Source organism: Elaeis guineensis, chromosome 4, assembly GCF_000442705.2.
Source record: "Elaeis guineensis isolate ETL-2024a chromosome 4, EG11, whole genome shotgun sequence".
In the NCBI taxonomy this organism is placed as follows: Eukaryota; Viridiplantae; Streptophyta; class Magnoliopsida; order Arecales; family Arecaceae; genus Elaeis; species Elaeis guineensis.
Window position 1 is genome coordinate 44,450,259 of NC_025996.2, and position 21,391 is coordinate 44,471,649.

The 21,391-nt window shown below is 35.5% G+C and overlaps 2 protein-coding genes across 3 annotated transcripts in view; both read right to left on the reverse strand.

The window, feature by feature from the left end:
- Positions 1-1,416: 1,416 nt before the first annotated feature.
- On the reverse strand, positions 1,417-8,812 carry LOC140857506 (salutaridine reductase-like). 2 transcript variants are annotated; one of them, XM_073256481.1, is made up of 5 exons: positions 8,647-8,812; positions 8,295-8,538; positions 3,716-3,802; positions 2,706-2,897; positions 1,417-1,956 (listed from the first exon to the last, which is right to left on the reverse strand). In XM_073256481.1, the coding sequence occupies exons 1-5, from the start codon at positions 8,682-8,684 to the stop codon at positions 1,579-1,581; spliced, it is 939 nt and encodes a 312-aa protein (XP_073112582.1). In that variant the 5' UTR covers positions 8,685-8,812; the 3' UTR covers positions 1,417-1,578. The 2 variants fall into 2 exon arrangements, with proteins under 2 accessions (XP_073112582.1, XP_073112583.1); XM_073256482.1 differs by having other exon boundaries at positions 8,295-8,530; positions 8,647-8,801.
- A 1,607-nt stretch (positions 8,813-10,419) lies between these two features.
- Positions 10,420-21,391, reverse strand: part of LOC105042873 (NAD-dependent malic enzyme 59 kDa isoform, mitochondrial) — a 35,485-nt gene continuing 24,513 nt past the window's right edge. The window contains exons 12-19 of the mRNA XM_010920223.4: positions 21,128-21,193; positions 14,899-14,971; positions 14,706-14,792; positions 14,562-14,616; positions 14,408-14,479; positions 11,897-11,959; positions 10,840-10,954; positions 10,420-10,709 (exon numbers count right to left, since the gene is read on the reverse strand). Of these exons, the coding sequence (XP_010918525.1) occupies positions 10,638-10,709; positions 10,840-10,954; positions 11,897-11,959; positions 14,408-14,479; positions 14,562-14,616; positions 14,706-14,792; positions 14,899-14,971; positions 21,128-21,193 (603 nt within the window). The 3' untranslated portion in view covers positions 10,420-10,637. The remainder of the gene's footprint in view (positions 10,710-10,839; positions 10,955-11,896; positions 11,960-14,407; positions 14,480-14,561; positions 14,617-14,705; positions 14,793-14,898; positions 14,972-21,127; positions 21,194-21,391) is intronic.

The following is a 21,391-nucleotide window of genomic DNA, read 5'->3' on the forward strand; positions in this document are numbered from 1 at the left end:
TTCTTCTTTTCTTTCTTCTTTTCCTTCTTCTTTTTTCTTTTCTTCTTCTTCTTCTTCTTTTTCTTTTTCTTTTCCTTCTTCTTCTTCTTTTTCTTTTCTTCTTCTCGTGGGCTTGTTTTGGGCTGAAACAGGGGACCGTGAGGTCCCCTCATTGGTGTTCCGATCGACGGCACGATCGGCGTGAGACGACCGTCGGCAGGAGGAGAGGTGATCCGACGGCAAGAGGAGGCCAAACCCGGTGGTCGGTGGTGACCACCGACGTCGGAATCAAAAAGAAACGGCAAAAATGAAGGTTACTTCCGCAACAAAATCCGGCGACTCCGGTCGCCGGCGAGCATGCACATCGGCACGGGAAGGAAGGGGGAGAAGAGAGAAAGGGGAGGAGGCTTACCTCCGTCGCCGGCGAGGTTTTTCCGGCGAGCAATTGGACGGCACAGGGACGGTCTTCCGTGGGATTTTTTCGGCGATTACCGCCGATTGAGCTTAAAATTTTTTATGGAAAGGAGAGAGGAGAGATCTCCTCCTTAAATAGAGCTGGAGGGAGCTCGTCTCCGACTCTGATTGGGAGCCGACGAGAGGAGGAAGAAGACTCCCTTTGGGAGTCTTCTCCTCTGTTTTCCTTCTTTTTTTTTTGGGGGGGGGGCTTTGTTATATGGGCTTTGGCTGGGATTCTGGCATGGGTTGAGCCGTCACAGGTGCCATAATTTATTTTTTCTAAACATGCATTCCCACATGCCCATAATACTAGTCTTCTCATCAAAAGTTTATATATTATAATATATTGATAAAATTAAAACAATACATGATTTTTTTTTTTTTTTTTGAGAGAAAAGTAAGAAAACCCAACCAAAGTAAATAGTCTAGATCTTAAAATATGGAGGGCCACCACACCAAACTTGAACCTAGAATTTTCTTTAAGGAGAGGAGGCATTTGACAACTGGAATAGTGTGCAGTTCAGATATATAAAGTTCTTTCTTTTGATAAAAATCATATAAATTTGAAGATGGGTGCATTTAGATGATCTATGTTATAACTCCACCTTTTAATGACTCTTTTCATTTCCCTTGATTCACTCACTAAATTTTCTCTACAGCAAGATTCAAATTATTGATATATCATGCAAGCCTCCATGCATATCTACATATGAATAAACAAACATACAAGTGTGCCTGTATGTGTGTGTGCACACGCATGTATGTATAATGAAGGAAAACTCCATCGTGTATAATGTAAGGGCCTTCTTGCAAAGATGTGCATGATAAGCTTATTTTTTGAAACTTGAAATAAATAGATTATGGGAAAGTGCCTGTCAAACTAAATGAATTGATAGTATGTTGTTCCAATAACATGCTAAAAAGATAATATATAAAAAAGAAGATATTATCCTTATATCAAAGACTAAAGGAAAAATTAAATTTAAAACAAAAATAATAGATATCCATACACATAATAATGTCCATACACAACTCTTATAATGTATACAATTTCACAAATGGTCATAATTGATATACAAACATACAAGAAGGGGAAGATCATCTCTCTTTCAAACCAACACTATTGTGGCGAGACCACCATATTTAGAATGTTGATATTTTAGTTTGATCATAAAAAAGTCCAGAGGAGCTGCCTTTAGGCAATAAGGCTAACATCACTGGTCCTTTAGCTCCTTCTTCGGTGGTCAAGATCCCAGTGTTATAGTTTATATCAGTTTTGACGAATCCAGGAGTATTGCAGTTAATGCATAAACTAGGGTACCTCTTTGCAAGAATCCTCGTGTAGCAATTAACAAGTACTTTAGACACTGTATATGCGGACGCAAAAGTTGGCCAATTATTAGCATCAAGCAAGCCCTCCTTGAAATCTTTCAAAAACAAATTTGATAAATCGGTCAATCTGTCTTCTGAAAGACCATCTATGTTATTTAGCTCTTGTCTAAGACCTTCATTTGGGATGCACTGAAACAACAAAATGAAGAAGATAGATGTAAGCTTTTACAAAAATATTGAGATAATCAACATGATAACTCCATCTCAAATCATATTATCTATACTATATGAATAAAAAATAGAGTTTTGAAATTGAAGACCGTTTCCTTTGATATTTTTTTTTTTTCACTTTTCTCTCCAAAATATGATCCACTTTACACTTAAATGCCGAAAGTATAAATCATTATGTACTTGCTTTTGCAATGATATATCAATCAATGTTCTTCAGCAAGAATTGTCAGGATCGGACTTGCTGCTTTCTAAAATATCAGGGGATCCTCACCTATGACTTGCTTCTTTGATCAAATTTAACATCGAGTTAGAAAGAACTTCAACCAAAGAGATTATCTACAAAATCCAAAATTTGTTTAGGATTTCAGGAGATCTTCCATGATTGTTGATTTTTAAAAATGATCCATCAATATGAATATTTAAAATTCTAAAGCACTGGATATAAAAAAATATTGAGAGAATTTTTTGATTTATTTTTTTATATTTATTTTTGTTTCCTTATCATTATAGTTTCCAATATGTCTCTTTGCTAGTGCTAGGTGTTGCACATGAAAAAGAAAGGATGAATAATCAAGATTTTATTTCTTTGAATAGAGAACTTTCTTTTACCAAAAAAGACATTGAAAGAAAAATCAAAGAATAGCAAAGATAACCATTTTAACTTTTTGCTTTTAAAATTATATAACCTAATAACAATAGTTCATCACCTGAAGTTGCCCAAGGGTAGAGGAAACATTTACTATTGTCCCAAAATAAGATGATTGAAGATGGGGAAGTAATGCCTTTGTAACATCTTTAACGCCATGGTAATTTGTTCTCAAGCATTCTTCTGCCATCTCATAACTTTGTTGAAAATTTTCCTTCATCCAATTAAATATACCTTCTGTATCTTCAACTTTCTATGAAATAAGAATAACATATGTCAATAATATTATACTTGGCAACATCTCGGTAGTAAGTTATAAGTTACAGAGTGAAGCTTAATTTGCCAACCAAAAAAATCAGTTACGAAACTATAAAATTATTTTAATAATTAATATAACTTTTATTTTATGCAATTTATATACAAGAAGATATGAGTAGAAACTAGGGAAGGCAATCGGGTTAAACTAGTCAGCTATAGATCAGGTCAAACATAAATCAAATCAAAAAATCTATCAACTTGAAAATTGGTCCATTAAGCAAATAGATCAAAAATCCAAACACAAACTCAATTTTTTTATTAAATAGATAAACCGGCTAGACTTATATAACTTATTTAATAAATGGATCAAATTAGGTAAAATAGGCTAAGCTATTCTTAAATGGGTTGAGCCATCTTTGAACAAATTAAGTGGGTCTTTAATGGGTTAAACAGGGTATGTCATGACCCAACCCAATTGTTAGATGGATAAAAACAGTTTAGGCCAGTTAGGACTCTAAATATAAACTCAACAGATTTAATAAAGAGGTTGGGAAGGGTCGACTTGTGACTTGGAACCATCAATTTCCGACTCAGACCCATTTACATAAAGCCTGAGCTTGCTCAAAGGAGGTTGGTTGCAGGTTGGATTTACGGGTCATATAAGAAATTACCTCCTCTAACTGAAATAATAATATATTGTCTACTCATCATAGCACTTAGAATTGTGCAACTATTGTAAGAATTGAATTGTGGCATTTCACAATAGGAAGCTTTTTCAGAAAGAGAGCAAGTTATTCATATTTTATTCATGACCTCTTCACTTGTAGATTTTGAGTCCTTCAAAATCTCAGATAGTTTCTCCAAGTCTATTGCTGCTCCCCCAATTCCTGCATTATTTACCTGCAATGTATCAATTTATGAATTAAAAAAAGTTACTTATTTCCTTAATAGAAACTTTGCAACAGCAATGTAAAACAATTAATTAAGCAATGTTTTCTTTTATCTTTTCTCCTTTTTTTAAAAGAAAAAAAAGGAGGGCAATCCAATCATACTACTCAAGTAGTTGTATTTTTGTATGTGTCATACAATTAATATATTGTTTAATAATAAGAATTTTTAAACAAATAAACTCTGTTAAGTATTTTATTTCTGATAAGATATGTGTTATCTAAATTTTAATTTTTTTAAAAACTCTTAGGTAGTTATTAGCTATTAGGAAACTTTACAATGTTTAAAAAATTTTGTGGAGTTGCATCTTTTCTGGAAAGAATCATATGTAACATTCGGATTCCACAACATTGCATTGCTTCTAAAGTTATGCGATATTTGGACTCTTATAAATCTATGGAACATCTGAAATTGAGATTAACTTACTTTTTTATTCAATCTTTCTATTCAGTACTTTCTTAAAATCCTCTTTCTTCACTTTATTTTTTTGGATGTGGGTTTTTAATTAAAGGTGATTATGAAGTGCAATCTTACATCACTTTTGTGTTGGGTATCGTATACTGGGGATAGGATTTTCAAGAATCCTTTTGCACCTAAAGAAAAGAAATCATTATCTTTAAGAAAGCTTGGAAGTGCTTTACCCTACTAAGTTCTTTTCCTCTATCATATTTCTTTCTATATCTTCAACCAAGCATAACAATTTAAAGATAATAATTTTCAAATAGATTCTATGGCTATCAAGATCCAAACTACAAAAATAAAAAGACTTGAAAAGCTTGATAGGCTAAATTATAAAAGATGGGTGATGAAGATTTATTTTCAATTCACTATTACTAAAGTTGCCTACGTGTTAACCGTGCCGTATCCACGATAAGAAAGAAGCAATGGAGAGTGCAATGAGGAACAAAGAAAGTGGCTAGAAGACGACTATATATGCCGCTACACTCTTCTTATTGCTATGACCAATGATTTATTCAATATATTTCACAAGTATGGTACTGCTCTACAATTGTGGATACACTCCAATAAAGGTATGTCAATGAGGATGCTAAAAATCATTCTTTCCTTATTAACAAGTACATTGATTTTAAGATGCATGGTTGATTCAAAGCCTATTATGGAGCAAGTAAATACTTAGAACAACATTGCATGTGATTGTGCTGATGCAGGTGAACCAGTTTCAGAAACTTTTCAAGTTTCTACAATTATTGATAAGCTTCCATCTTCATAAAATGACTACCAAAGATATTTAAAGCATAAAAAAAAAGTCTCCAAAATTTGATGAATTGTTGCAATACATTCAAGTTGAATGTGAAGCACGTAAAAAAGATGAACTTGAGAATCAAGGAAAAGATGACAATATTCATAATGTTAAAGTTCCAGCATCCTCTTCCTAGCCTAAAAACAAGTTTCATAATGGAATCAAGAATTTTTCTAATTTCAAGAGGAAGAAAGAGGCTTTCAACAAGAAGAGGAACAAGAAAAGTAAAGGTCCCTATTATGTTTGCGAAAGATGGGACATCTTTCAAAGATGTGTCACTTTTGCAAAGAAAAAAAAAATGATGAAGCTAACATAATAGAAGTCAATGAAGAAATGGTTACCATGCTCACTGAAATTCTCATGATTAATATGGATGAAGGATGGTGAGTTGATTCGGATACAACTTGCCACGTGACTCCTCATAGGAAGGTATTCAAGACTTATGAGAATTTTGATGATGAGAAAATTACATTTATGGGTAGCTTCTCTACTAGTGCTATCATTAATAAAAAGACAGTTCAACTTCCTCTTACATCTGAAAAGTCCTCATTCTTCAAGATGTTCATCATATTCCTGAAATTAGAAAGAGTCTTATTTCTACTAAGAAACCTGATGATCATGATTTTAAAGTTGTATTTGATTCTCAAAAAGTGATCATCTCTAAACAGAGATTATTTGTTGGGAAAGGATATGCCAAGGATGATATGTACTTACTTAGTTTAAATAAAAATGTTATTATTTCTGCTTATATTGTTGATGATCTATATTATGTTTGGCATTATAGATTAAGACATATTGGTAATAAGACTATGGATAGAATGACTTCTCATAAATTAATTCCTAAAACTAACTTCAAATTAACTACTAGTAATTGAGAATGTTGTGTACAAGCAAAAATTATTAGGACTCCTTTCAAACCAGTAGAAAGAACAACTACATTGCTGGAATTAATTCATACAGATATATGTGATAATAAGGATCAATGAAATAGATGATGAAAGATGTATTTTATAATAATTATTGATGACTATTCCAAAATTTACTTTTTCTTAAGACCAAAGCCCCGACCACTCTTCTAAAAGGCAATTGCCCGATAGAAGGGAGAGTTTATTTACCTTTATCAATTAGCACAGAACTCCATGATAAGCACCAACAATCCCCCTCCCCCTCTCAATGACACCCGAGGGACCTTCGGGGTTTGAATCTACAACCTCGCTATGATATCCCATCTTATGACTATAGCCCCATCTACTCTTCTAAAAGGCAATTGTCCAATAGAAGGCAGGGTTTATTAGCTTTTATCAACTAGCACAGAGCTTTGCGATAAGCATGCAGATTAGCTTGAAGCTAAATTGACCTCAAGCAGCAAGTTGGGCGGTCAACCCCAATTTAATCTCGACCCAACAGGGGCAAGCTGACCCTCCAAGTCGGCTCCCGAGGCTTGTTTCCAAGTCAACAGCTATCCCTCCAGCTGGCAACCCCTCTCTAGGTCCCATTGAGTCTGCACTAGCACTTGCCCAACACTTATATATATATATATATATATATATATATATATATATATATATATATATATATATATATATATATATATATATATATATATATATATATATATATATATATATATATATATATCTCTAATAAGAACTAAAGATAAGGCATTTGAGAAATTTAAAATCTTTAAGGAAGGAGTAGAAAATCAACTTGATAAGAAAATTAAAATATCAAATGCTAGCTGACCCCCTTACAAAGCCTTTATCTAGTGACAAAATTACTAAAACCATAAGAGGCATGGGAGTATTACTAGTTTAAAGAGATAAGCTTAACTGTAGCCTACTCTAAAAAATGATGTTAGTTTTGGGTTCTACTCAATAATTGAAGAATCACTACTTAGAGTTCAAAGAAAATTTAGTCAAGTTACTATCCATGAAATGTCAACATGAAGTTTTGTATTTCTAGTGCACTTTTATCTTTGAAATAGTGGAGATATAAAACTATATAAAGTTTCATGTCTATGTGAATGCATTGTAATATCCACAACAAAATAGGTTGAACAATATCCTTAACAAAACTCATAGCTTATATGGGATGAATAATGAAATTGTGGAGACCCTTGATGAGTTTTGCTTTTGCAAGGAAGGACATTAGGACAGCTTCCAAGGGGTTATCGTTGAAACCCTAGTAGAGTTGCTAAATTGGGATAAAGCACATGACTGATAATGCGTTGCCTTAATAACAAGAACCCATGCATAGTGTGAATATTAGTAACAAGTTTTAACTAATTAAGATTAAGGTTTAATAGTTTTAGTTTTGCAATTCTCATAATTTTTATTCAAACCTTAGGTTCAAGGGTAATCCACCACAGGCCTGCACTATACTAAACCCAAATTTATTTTTTTTTATCTTTTGATACTAGCAGTATTATTATTATTATTAGAACATAAGTGGGGGATTGTTGTATAATTAATATATTTTCTAAAAATAAGAATTTTTAAATAGATAAACTCTGTTAAATATTTTTTTTCTAATAAGGTATGTGTTATCTAAAGTTTTAATTTTTTAAAAACTCGTGGATAGTTATTAGCCATTCGTAAACTTAACAATGTATAAAAAATTCCATAGAATTGTATCTTTTCTAAAAAGAATCATATACAACATTTGGATTCCACAGGATTGCATCATTTCTGAAGTTATGCGACATTTGGACTCTTATAAATCTATGGAACATCTGAAATCGAGAATAATTTGCTTTTTTATTCAGACTTTCTATTCTATACTTTCTTAAAACCCTCTTTCTTTGCTTCATTTTTTTCGATGTGGGTTCTTGATTAAAGGTGATTAAGAAGTACAATCTTATATCATCTTTGTGTTGGGTATTGTATCCTTGGGATAGAATTTCAAAAGTCTTTTTGCACAAAGAGGAGAAATCACTATCTTTAAAAAAACCTTCCTAGAAGTGCCTTATCCAACTAAGTTCTTTTTTTCTATCATATTTTTTTCTATATTTTCAACCCAGCATAACAGTCTGAAAAATAAAGAATTCATTACTTTTATCCTTAAAATGAATATTTAAGAAAGATCTGAATAGGCTACTCTATGGTCATCTCTAATCTTTTTCCTACTCAATCAACCAAAAGCTTGATAGTTTTTTATAACAAACATATATATATATCTCCTTACCAAGATGTCAAGCTTTCCGAACTGAGCTCCAATGAAATGTGCCAAGGAAGCAATGTTAGAAGAGTCAGTCACATCCAACCGATGAAAGACCACGTCAGAAAGACCACCCTCTCTAAGCTTCTCCACTGCTGTCATGCCTCTCTTCTCATCTCTGGCCGTTAGTATGACCTTGACCCCATTGAAAGCCAGCTGCCGGCATATCTCCAATCCAATTCCTTTGTTCCCTCCTGTTACAACTGCGATCCTAGAAGCGTTTCACTAGAAACTTAATTGAATATACATGTATATATATATATATATATAATGAGGCCTAGTAAGAGAGTATATGACATGATAAGAAATGGCAAGCTACCTCTTCTCTACGAGGCTGCTGCCGATGGCTCCTTCCATGACTGGCGTCCGGCAGAAGAGAGCCGGAAACAATGGATAGAGTAGGTTTACGTTCCCCTTCCTTGCTCTCGATCATATAATTCCATGGCTTAGTAATTATTAATTATTGCCTAGTGGGTATCCATCCCATTTAAAAATCCGTTGTGTCTTCCCCACCGAGAGTCGGTGGTGCACATCATTAATTCAAATAATAATAACATTTTTTAATTTACAAGGACATAATGGACTAAATAAAGCATCTCCAATGGGCAAGGAATCTCTCCAAGCCACAAAAAGACGGATAGATTTGAAACAATGTTTGTCTTGGATAGATCAAATTATTGGAGCTGATGGAGGCTTAGGTCCACCATGAATCCAGGATAAAATTATTCTTTTTTTTATGAATAAATCGAGACAATATATGTAGGCAGCAATTTGAAATAAGCACAGTGGGGCCCACATGAATCCAGCTGTATGATCTATTGTTTTTTGGGGTGGTCAAAAAAAAAACTATGTTGTGATTGGGTCGGGGGGATCCGAAGACAGGCAACATATTGAGTGGCGGGATCTAAGGCGTTGACCAAGGGAGTAGATCTGTCTCGGTGATAGAAATTAGAATTTAATAACATAGACGCATATGTTGTAACGAATAAAAAAAATATATAAACGCATGTGAGACCATCGAAAAAGTGGGTGAACCTATCCGGTTCCCGGTCGGTTCCAGCCGGCCACCGAACCAGTCTCTCCTCCACGTTTTCGCTTCATCCCTCCTCCGTATTCCCCTTTTCCTTCCTCTCTCTCTCTCTCTCTCTCTCTCTAGCTCTCAGACTAGCTGCTGGTTAAATCCGGCTACCACTGACCAAATCTGACTTGGATATTGGTCGCCAGCTAACCACCCCCTCCTCCTCCTCTAGCTTGGATCAACGCATGGTCTTTAAAAGAAATTGCAAAAAAATTCCTGCACTTTTCACCTGTACTGCCAGCTAACCAATACTTGATCTAAGCCGGCTATTTTGAACCGGATGGTGGAACATTGCATGCTGTATGGTTTTTTTAGGAGCAGGATGGCAAAATCCATATTAAATGAAAGATCATGGCTAGTCACTGACAAGAAGGGTCACTCATATTACCACAAGTCTTAAATTACCTGCTTTCCAATGCTCTCCACAACTTCATGAAATTATCACCCCCTCTCTCACAAGAACGAAATACTCTAGTGGCATGGAGTGGGCCCTCTAAGCGATTGGCTCGCCAAACGTTAGGTCCCACTTCTGCAGTGAGGGACCTCAGCTGAATAACCGAATTGCTCTATGAAACGCAAACAAGAAGAGATGTCTGGTGTCATTTAGTGGTAGAAAGGGAAGAAAATATCAGAATTGGTCGGGGCTTCAAAATCTGCGATACCGATGTTGCTACTCTCTTTTACATTTCGCCCCTGACCAATTTTTGTTTTTCTTAAAAGATCTCTGCCGCTCTGCGATCATCTACACTCCCTTGAAGCTACTATAACCTTTAAAAACTTTAGAATACATGATGTGTATCTTCAGTTTATTAAAAGATAATCACTCGACTGCATTCCTCAAGCAAACTAAAACAAACAGGAGGTTCAGCGATCTGATGGCTGAGCTGCGACCCCTCTTGGTAGGGACTGGGGATTGTTGCTTTCTACAATTGTTTCATCAGGGCATCAGAATACCAATTTGATTGCAAGAACAAGTCAGAACATGCATAAGTTCTCATGGACAGAACAAGGGAGTTCCATAAGATGTGTCTAATGTAACGTATTAGACAAACTTCCATATCATGCTATAAGATAACAAGTAACAAAATTTGTTTAGATCATAGCACCTGTCGGAAATTGCCTCCCAAAACCCTATTCAGGGCATACAAAGAAAAAAGAGAGGCAGAAAAAAAAAAAAAAAAAAAATCATGTTTGTATAGAGATTGTCAAATCTCATAAAAAAAATGCTAGCTTCATTTCTCATGAACAAGAGGGCTATAGATGGGGTACCACATGTTGCGAGATACGTACTCCACTATCTCCTCCTGAAACAAAAATTATAAATGGAAAATTACTTGATCACCTTGACTGAAAGTCAAAGTTTCCAGTCAGCATTGTTCTTGTAATCAACTAAATAAAAATATTAAAATAGAAAAAAGCATATCTTTGTGATACCTTTGACATGTATGCCAGCTCTTTGAGACCTATATCACCGTGTCCTTCAGCAAGATCTTCAGCAACGGCTGCATGAACAACAGCAGTTCCAACTTGTGTTGTAATATGCCTTATCCTGCATGGTGTGCTCGATTTTAGTAGTAATCTCTGAAGTTTCTTACCACGCATTGTCATTACAAATTGCTCTGCTGGGATTAAACTTTTACAGTGGCTTTTATTTATTACTCTTTACAAATTAAAGGTGTGACAATTTATGGGAAGATTCTTATTGCTCTGCTCAAATAAACTTCTATATTGGCCTTATATATAGTATGATAATTTAAGCTCAGCTATGTCCGTTGATGTCAGATTTCAAGCAGAACTCCTTATTCAGCTCCATGGTTTATGCACAGGCATGCGACACACGGATGGCATGCAGTGTAACTAGAAAGCTGATTGAAAGTTAATGGGCTGACAAACAGAAGCCGAAAGGAAGAATTCTTGAAGATCAGAAGAGGCAAAAGATTGTACAATCTTGAAAAAATTGGAATTCTGCCAATCAACTTGTTCAAAGATTTTCATATCACGAATGAAGATGAAATTGGAGCTCTTGCTCAAACTAAATGCCTAGCAGCCAAAAATCCCTGTCAATAAAGTTCCCATTTAAAACCGGTGATCCATCCAAGCTACCATTCTATGTTACATGTGCACCATATATTTTTTAATATACAGCAACATTTTATCCTAGTAAACAGAATACATATATAGTTGATTTTTTCTTTTGCTAGTATTTTATCTAACCAAAAACTATAGGTTACATAGTTCTGTTTTGTCAAGTTAATAAAAGAACGTTCCTATCATATATATATATAATTTCATACGGATTGTCTGCAGGTAATGTATTCCAGGTTGCTATTTATGTGAGACATGACAACATTATTCAATCATAAGAGTTCAAAGATTTTCTGTAACAACTAAATAAAATAGAAAGAAAATGGATTGTAGAAGGGGGAAAAACACAAAAAATGTAGTAGTTGTGACAGCAAAGCTTCTCATGACAATAAGAGACATGAATTACCTAGATATAGAAGGGAAGAGGATTCCTTTTTGGATATCTTCCTCCGTGATGTATGATGCAAGACTGTGCAACAACATTGAAGTTAGAAACTTCAGAAAAAGCAAGAGCAGAATAAGTAAACTGAATTCTAGATATAAATTGTGTAAATAATATGAATGCCAGAACTCAAAAACTTTTATGGTAAACTGCACAATTTAAGTACGAGTATGCATCAAACCAAATAATAACCTTGAAGATATTAGATGTGCAAAATATATAAATCACATTATTGCATTTCAACCTCGTTCATTCGGTTGGTGTTTATTGTAAGGAATACTGTCTTTTACAAGCGTAGAGTGGTACAATTTTACCTTACTGCATAATTTCATTCATTTCTTTAAAAAAAATCCCAAAGAAGGGAGGAAAATCAAAATGATTGCTTAAAATGCTTGTCTACTGCCAATTTCTATATTTTCCTCAAGTCCCCATCACCTCTTCACATCAATACCTTTGCCAGCACAGTCAATGGAGCAATGTCAAAATGCAAAAACTAGTTATTTGCTGGAAAATTTGTCAAAGTTAAACAAGACATTCTACTTTCGGCACATATATGGGATGCAGACACAGCACATCCATAAGGCATCAGTAGTTATTATAACATAGTTCATGCTCAAGCAATAACATCAACATCCACAAACTTTATTTTGTCATCATTCAAATAGATAGACAACAATTCACACAATGATTAATAACAAGAAAATGATAGACCCTAAATTTAATTATCCATCATCAAAAGGTCAACTTTAATCAAAGAAAGAAAAAGCACAGCCCTGTTTAGTCCTTATTGCTGGGGGTATTCAGAGTTTCCTGAATGTACCAGGTAGTATTAAAAGCCAATTTTAACTTTAAAAAATATGCTGCTTAAAACAAGTACCCAAAACTTACCCTAGCCATATCAGAAAATGTTAATTTACAATATTTATTAGATATGGCCACAACATGCAGTTTTAAGCATCCATGCTTCCTGGAACAAATGTGGAAGAGTTTGAGTTCTCATCTAAAGGGCATCATACAATGTTCCGCTGATCTCATTTCAGACAGCACCAATCCAGCCAGGGAATTCCACTTAAACTTTGCATTTCAGCCATGTCCTACCACGGGACCAACAAAGGACTTTCTGATTTGATATTCAGCCTCTCTTTTTCTACCTCTTTTCCATCTTTCACTGGCTTCCTAGTGGAGTGCCTGTGATATGGATGAAAGAAAAGACATCTCCAGAAGAGACTGATATTTAAATCCTCGAGCATCCCTTTTTTGTGGTTTTTCCTCCATGCTCTCTCCCAAATCTTTATTTATAAAGTTAGTCAGTCTTATTTTTCATCCCTCATGGTGACTCATCAAGTTGTTTGGGAATTACACTATCCTATACAGATGATTTCTACATGATCTTGCTATTTTGTTAATTGGTTCAACTTGCTTGATTTTTTCTTTCTTCCACCACTTAACCTGTCTTTCATTTTTCTTTTTCTTCTACAATGAAATTTCCATTCATTAATAGAGTAAATAATATAGGCATGAAGAGGATACATAATAGAGGCCAGGGGAGGGGAGCGGTGATGCACAATTGCCGATTGCCATCATTGATAAATTAGGCAGCTCTCAATTGCTGCTGATAACTGCACCCAGTTGATAACTTGCTCAATAGTGAAAGTAAAGAAACAATTTTGAATCACTAAAACTAACTGACAATGAAAACTTGATGAAATCCAATTGACTTTTTATAATAGGCCTTGTATGAGTGGATAATTTGTAGCTCATCCTTTTCAAATTGTTTTATCCTATCTGTTTCTAATCCTCAACAGAATTCATTATTTGAGATAGGGATTTTGACATATCAGTCCCTCTTTTCAAGCCCAAACTCAAAACAGTCCTTTTTTCCTTTAAAAAGACGTGGAAGACATAAGTCTTGCTAAACTGGACAAAACAATTCCTGTTGTTCAACAATTCAACCCAAGACCAAGTCCATCTATCCATCCATCCATGCATCCATCAATCAATCTATTTATCTATCTATCCATTGTAATATTAATGCTTCTTATGCTATGATAAAACAAACTTCTCGGGAGGATGAATCATGTCTCAGCTCTTTATTTGAGATTATAGCAATAGAAGTAAGTTTATCTTATTACATAATGTAAGATGTTAAAGGAGTTGGTCATGATTTGGCTAGCAAGGATTATGTTGGATATTGCAGATTTCCATCTTATTTGTAGCATTTCCTTTCCCAGAGTTCTAACAAAGTTTAGGTTAAACACATATTCCCAACATTTCATCTCGTTTCTAGCATGCTCACTGCCTCTCTTGTAGTATACAACTATCTCTATGATACTAGTTGCCCCAGCAGGGATTCAAACCCAGCCCACCTCACAACCGGACCAGGGTGTCTTAGCAGTGGACAAGCCAAGGTTTGGTGCTTTCTATCACATTTGGAAAGAAGATTAGTCTGAAAATTTCTGATCAAGTATTGCATACCATTCAGCTGCAGCTTGAAGCATGCCATCTGAAATATGGCGTGCACCTGAAAGAAGAGCTCCTAAACCAATTCTAAACAAGTAAAACTTTCATTAGTAGAACCACATTGTCAAATTTTATAGCAGTTAATTATACAAGAAAGACCAATACATACCCAGGAAATAAATACATGTTATTTGCTTGGTTGGCATATCCTATTTTCCCATTTCCTGATTACAGATACATGAACAAATAAGCATTTAAACATTATTTGCACAATCATGCAATCTGAAGATGAAGAAAAAAGTGAAATGCTAACCCAAAGTAACGTTTTCAAAAGGGCTTCCACTAGCAAAAATTATATTTTCTCCAGCATGTTTGAATGCATCCTCAGCAGTGCATTCAGCTGTTGCACAAAAAGACAGAGAATGTATGTCATCACACTCATATCAAAAAAAGAATTTATTATCACAGTACTTCTTAACTAACTAGTCAGACTTAAGAAAGACAACCATTCATTGTAGGATTTGACATAGCAAATATTGCAGGGCGTGAGGAATCAGATTCTCTCATAGCCTTAAGCACCTGGCAGAAAAGTATTTAAATGAGATAAGATATTAGTTAATCATTCTATTAACTGTATCAATTGATTCGCAAAGCAACTCCATAATAAATTGACCACAATGTTGGCCACATAGTATCTGTGCAATGTGCAGTCTAACAACATTACATGGATAATGTGCTGGCCAAGAGTTGATAACAAGCCTACAGGTTGAATGGTGCAATACATTCTGAAAGATTGAAAGTAGAAAATGTTCAGATTTAAAAGTAAAAATAAGAACAGGGAAATATCATAAGACTAATTTTCTCGAGGGTCTATCTCAGTGGCCAATCATGAAATTTTGTTTGTCAAGTCCTCACAGCCTATAGATCATAAATCAAGTCCTAGAATCCTTCATCCATGATAAGGATGTTTATTTTGATGACGTCTAGAGCTTCCACTTCATCTAAGTATGTCACATTGTCAACCAGCATTGAAGTCCTTGTGAACAAACAATATATTAGCCAGATATGATGGTTCCATAGACTTGTATCATTGTTAACCATTTTAGTTTCAAAGACACGAAGCAGATGAAGAAAAGTTCATTTATTATGAAGCTGAAGGAAGATTCAACGTAAGTGCTTCTGTTCTAATATTGCTGAGTTTTACATGGGACTTTAGGTTCATGTGATGACTCTCATGAAGTAATCCCAGAGCAAACATGCCAAAGTCTAGCAACGAGGAATTCTGTTACCTTGATTCTGATTGAAATTCTGAGTAAACATGATGCTAAGTGGTTCCCATTGTTAAAAGAGTAAATTAATCCTAGGCACACATGACAGACCAATATCTTTTGTCATCCATATCTCAGTCATATTTAAGGGTGGATATCATGTGATTGTTACCATTCCAGAACTTTTTTTATTTATCCAATATGAAGTTCCTATTTCATGATACATGTTGCTACATCTAAAAGAGTCATATTGTATTCAATGAGGGTGAATGTAGGTAACAACATCATTCAAGGAGCACTCTTGGAATGCACGGAATCTTTTATCGACTCTGGGTAAGCCTGACAAAAATTTCATAAAACTTTCTATGTTAGAATCACCTGGGTTGGTGGGAAGACTAACTTCACATCTGTTGCTGTCGATTGTTTTTCAAAATGGTATTTTGCAATATCCTGCTGAAAGATAGGGGTGCAAACAAACTGTCCGAGCTAACTATTTAGGCTGCTCGAGCCAGATTAGCCACACAAGCTCCTCAAGCTTGGTTTGAGCTTGAGCCGAGATCAACATATCATATTCAGACTTGGCTCACATATGAGCTTCCTTTTGATTCTGTTATCCACCCCTCTTCAAGCTCAACCACTTGTTTATAAGCCAAAGCTTGAAAAACTGTTATAGCTCAGCTCATTTTTTGACTTCGCCAAGCCTAAACCAAGATGCTGCTGGCTGAGCCCAAGTGCAGCTTGGACAATCTGCAGCCTTATTAAAAAACTTCATGAACTCATGCGTCCCATAAAGTTGAATAATATTTCACAGTCATTAGCAGTCTGGATGGAAAAATCTTGGTTATCTATATTTCATAAGAACATCAAGCTCAAACCACCTTTGGAGTACCTTATTGTCAAATTTAGGGGCCGTTGTCAAATCAATGGAGCACATCACTCCCAAACACATGGAATTGATACAAACTTATGTTAATAAAAATTGCGCTATATAGGTAAGATAGGATACTGGCTGAAATAGCATGGAATTAATATAACTGAAACTTGAAAGCATTAATCAAAGCCAAGGGATGTTTGTGAAAAGATCTAGTCGGACATGGTACACTGATTACACCAGAATGCAGCTTTCTTTGAGAAAATGCCAAATTTACCCTTTTATTCAAAAATTTCTAGGTAAAAATATTTTTTATCCCATAATAATTGGAAAAAAATTTTATTTAAATGAATTGTGATTTGGATAACTAGTTATATTTTTTTAGATAATTCATCATAACAGCAAATTACTATCATCACAATTATTTCTTATCTTTCCAATATTATTTTATGAATGCCATGCTGTGTTAAAAGTTAACAATTATTATTTAATTAATGGATGCGCTATCATGTAAAAGGCACCGGCTCAGCCATATAGAACAGGTTCCAACCAACTTTATCATACTCTTGTGGTGAAAATAACAACTTAATATGCATTGATTGCTGTAGAAGAAGCTGGCGGACGGCCTCAATCATTATTTCTTTGAGAATTATAAGTAGCCTCCTTATTCACTACCATCTACAGCTCAAGCAGACCTTTGTTGTTGGTTTACCAATATTTTTATGTTAATTTTTTGCAAGAGATAGCATGTTCTTTCTTCACTCAACAGTTCCATTAATATTGCCCTTATACTTGAAGAAAATGACAGTAAGAATAGGTGCAGATTCACATCCAAGTAGGCAAGATCAGTCCTTGGACATTAAGAAAAAGCACCTAAGAAGCATCTTGTAATATTGCATCAACTTAATTTATTACTAACATATAAACTATAAAATAGCCAGAAGACAAAGACACATTAAACCAATAAACCTTGAATTAATAGAATCATGTAAACCAATAAATCTTGAATTAATAGAATCACGTGGGGACAACTAGTATTTAAACTATAGGAAGACAAAGACTGCATGGAAGTGGGACTATGGGCAAACACCAGTATTCCAAACTACAATGCGGGTGTATCACCTAGAATAGAGGTTCCTGCAACTCGAATTACACGTATGTATGTGTATGTGTACATATAAAACACACGCATGCACACACAAACACGCGACTATTACCAATGGTGATGCTTCCTCACTGTTCATTTCAAGCAAATATATAGTGAAAGATTTAGATGAAGAGTCTTGAAGATTGTTCTTGTGAAGTATACAAAAGGAAAAACAAAAGGTTAATGGTTCATAGCAATGTAAATATGCATTTATTTCTAGCATTTTTTGGTAAAAAAGTAAGGAAATGATGAAAGTAAGAAATGGGCAAGCTTGCTACAGAATCACAAAGGTACATGGAGGAGACATAGTTTTAGCCATCCAGTATTGGAATGGTGGATGGTGATGTGACATCGAAGGCCTAAAAGCAGTGTTGACCAAGAAAGATAAATGCAATGCAGGTGATATTAAAAGAGGAGGGTGACCATGCCAAAATATGGTTTGCATTTTCCAAAATCCATAGCACAAACATCAACCACCATTTATAGGAAAATTTGGGGTTTTAATAGATTCTTGCAACAAGTACATTCAATAGGGAAGAAAGTCCTACATTCTCCAAATTTTCGACTTACTTCTCCATTGAAAACACCAGTCTTTGTGCCATTGTCTTCTAAACAATTCTTTCTCAAAAAGGTTCCTTGGAGACATAGCTTGGTTAGTCTTCTTAGGTGCATACAGTCCTTCCTCTGTCTATCCATCCTTTTCCTGTTTTTTTCTTGAGATAGAGAAGGCCATAGCCAATGGAGCTTCATATAAGTTTTCATCCCAACAATGCTAAGCCCCTCCAGGATTCTTCTCAACACAACTGATGCCAAGTAATTCTGTTGGTTCTACTAAATTATTATACTTGCAGTTCCTTCATGCACAAGGAAGCTCTCATTTGCAATTTTCAATACCCTAAGGAAATCAACAATAACTCAACCCTTATCTCTTCCCCTTTACTAAAATTTCATGCCCTTCCTGAATCAGCTTGATATTGAGTCTGATAATATATTCCAAGTGGTGGCATTAGCCCCTTACTGGCAGATTATCTCACCTTTTGGAGAAGCAACAGAAGGTATCATCATTTGATACAACATCAGGCCAAGTATTGGGAGATGGCTCAACCACCACAAAGATTAGCTTCCTTGCCTTATTGCTCACATGGTTGTCACCTTTTCCCCACTTCTTTAGTGTGACAATTTTAATGCTATACGAATAGCCAATATGCAAAGTTTTTTTTTTGACTGCCACTTCATCCCACACTATGACAATAATTAGATCTATACTTCCACACACATTTCCAGTATCCATTACTTCCAAACACTTTCAATATCCATTAGCGAAACTTGTCCTTTAAAATTAAACAGTCATGAGAATGAGATATATGCTATAGATGTGGACTATATAGAGTTGTTATATCTTGTCTGGAGTATATGTGATCGTATATGTAAAAACTAACATAAATCCATGCTTGCAGATGCAACACATACACAGCATGCACACAAAACACCTCGAAATGGCCCATAGCCTTTTGCAAGTATCTGCTTTTCATCTGTGAAAATGTAAGCTAACATGCTATCAACACCATATGCAGATCAGGAGGTTACAGAGGGCCACTAGAGTCTCATCTCCAATTAGTTTCCAAAAAAAATCCATCCCTTAGTTTTTGCATGTCACTTTATTAAACTTTTAAAATGTCTGAAACTTATTCAACCTTGGAAGTTTAAGCCAAATTCATTCACACTTAATTGTAGCCAAATAATTGGAAGCAGTCTCACTGTAGATATAGAAGCAGTGCAAAAAAAATCCATCTTATTCAAACGCCCTCTACTTGGACTTCTCAAGCATTAGTTTCGCTCAAAGTTCGCGGACTCACTACCGGAATCCGTGCCGGCCGGCCAGTGGTACGGGTCAATATGGATCATTACCGGACCGGACCGGCGTGAACCGACACAGGCAAAGGAAGCGAACCGGGAGGAGGAAAAAAGAAAGAGAAATATGGAGAGGGGGGGAAGAAAGAAAAGGAGGGAGGGAAGCCATTGGAGAGGCCGTCAGACATCCTCCGGCTGGCCGTCGGATGGCGCACTCCACGCGTGCAGCACCACAGGCGTGAAACAGGGGCGACGCCCCTGTTTCACGGATATTTTTTTTTTAAAAAATCTAAAAACGTATGAATCCGATAATTGGTTTGCCGGCTTCACTGTTTTTGACTTTTTAAAAAAAAATTCAAATTGTAAAGTTGGCAATGGATTTTTTGGTTTCACTATTCATCACCATTTTTAAAAAAACACGATGAAGGAACAGGGGTGACAACCCCTATTCCATGGCCGCAACTCCGCCCGCACAGTTTTCGCCACCCGATGGCTACGGTGGCCCCTCTGCCAGTTGCGCCTCCCTCCGGTACATCGCTCCCCCCTCTCTCTTTCTCGCTCGTTTAAAAACCCTATTGGACGACAGTCAAGCCGCGGAGGTTTTCACGGCCCTCCGACGACCACAGCAGGCCACCACCGGCCTTCGGCAACGTCTATTCTCTCTCCCTCTCCTCTCTCTCTCTCTTCCTCTCTTTCCCTCTCCCTCCTCTGGTATACTGCTTTCCCGGCAGAACCATCCCGGTTCCATGTCGGTCCGACTTGTTACGAGATGTACCGGCCGATTCAGGCTGGTACAGAATTCCTTGATTTCACTGAACACTCCACATCTCCCATAAACTGCTAACTAATGTAACAATAAGAGAGAAAGGAAAAACATGATTTTCATTTTAGAAAGGTGAAGTATTAAATACATTTGTAATGAAGTATCTCTGATTAAAACTATTAATTTAATCATATGAAAATTAAGCTCCTTATTTTTAATTTTTTTACTTTAGCTATGTGATGTTTATATAGAATTAGATGTATAGGTAAGGGGCATTCAAGTTATGCTGATTAAGTATTGATAAAAATTTCTAAATCAAAGACCTGTTTTAGAATCTTAATACCCGTTGCATTAGCTTAGTTTTACCTTCAATAACACAAACCAATGAGACCTAATTTGCTTGAAAATCCATTCTTGCACATGTATACATGGAAGAAAAAATCAATCTTTTAAATAAAGCTATATCTGTCTGTGCATTTGTGCATGCGTATATTGCCCCCAACCCCATCCTCAAACCCCCAAGAAGAAAGATCCTTATGATATGTGAAGGAGCCCAAGACTCATCTGAAAGCTCTCTCTCTCCACACCGGTGCTGTAATAATCTGCCCTTGTAACAGAAAACAATCAAAAGCAAACTCATGGTAAAGTAAGTTATTACGAGCTCTTAGGTAACCAGCTTCTCTTAAAGTTTAACAAGCATCAAGTGAATCAAGAAAAGCTAATGCTGCAATACAGCATTCCAAAATCTAGTTTCCATTTCTTTATAGCAAAATATGCAAAACAAAGATACCTCCTACTTACCTCCTCATTGTGAATAATGATATGCTCAACTTACCTCCTCATTAAAGATACCTCCTACTCCAGACAATCCTAAAATTACATGCGGCTTCACTTTTTTAACCTGATGAATATTGATATACAACCATTAGAACTTTTTCTTGCAATGCAAATAAGAGCATTAGTTACATACTTTAGCATGATATCATAATTAATGTAAGGAGATTTTATACGACAGTGAAGTCTCTATTTTAGCTGTTGACAGGTAGTGGATTTTGTTGGACATGATTATACATTTAAAGATGATAAGACTTGGTAAGAT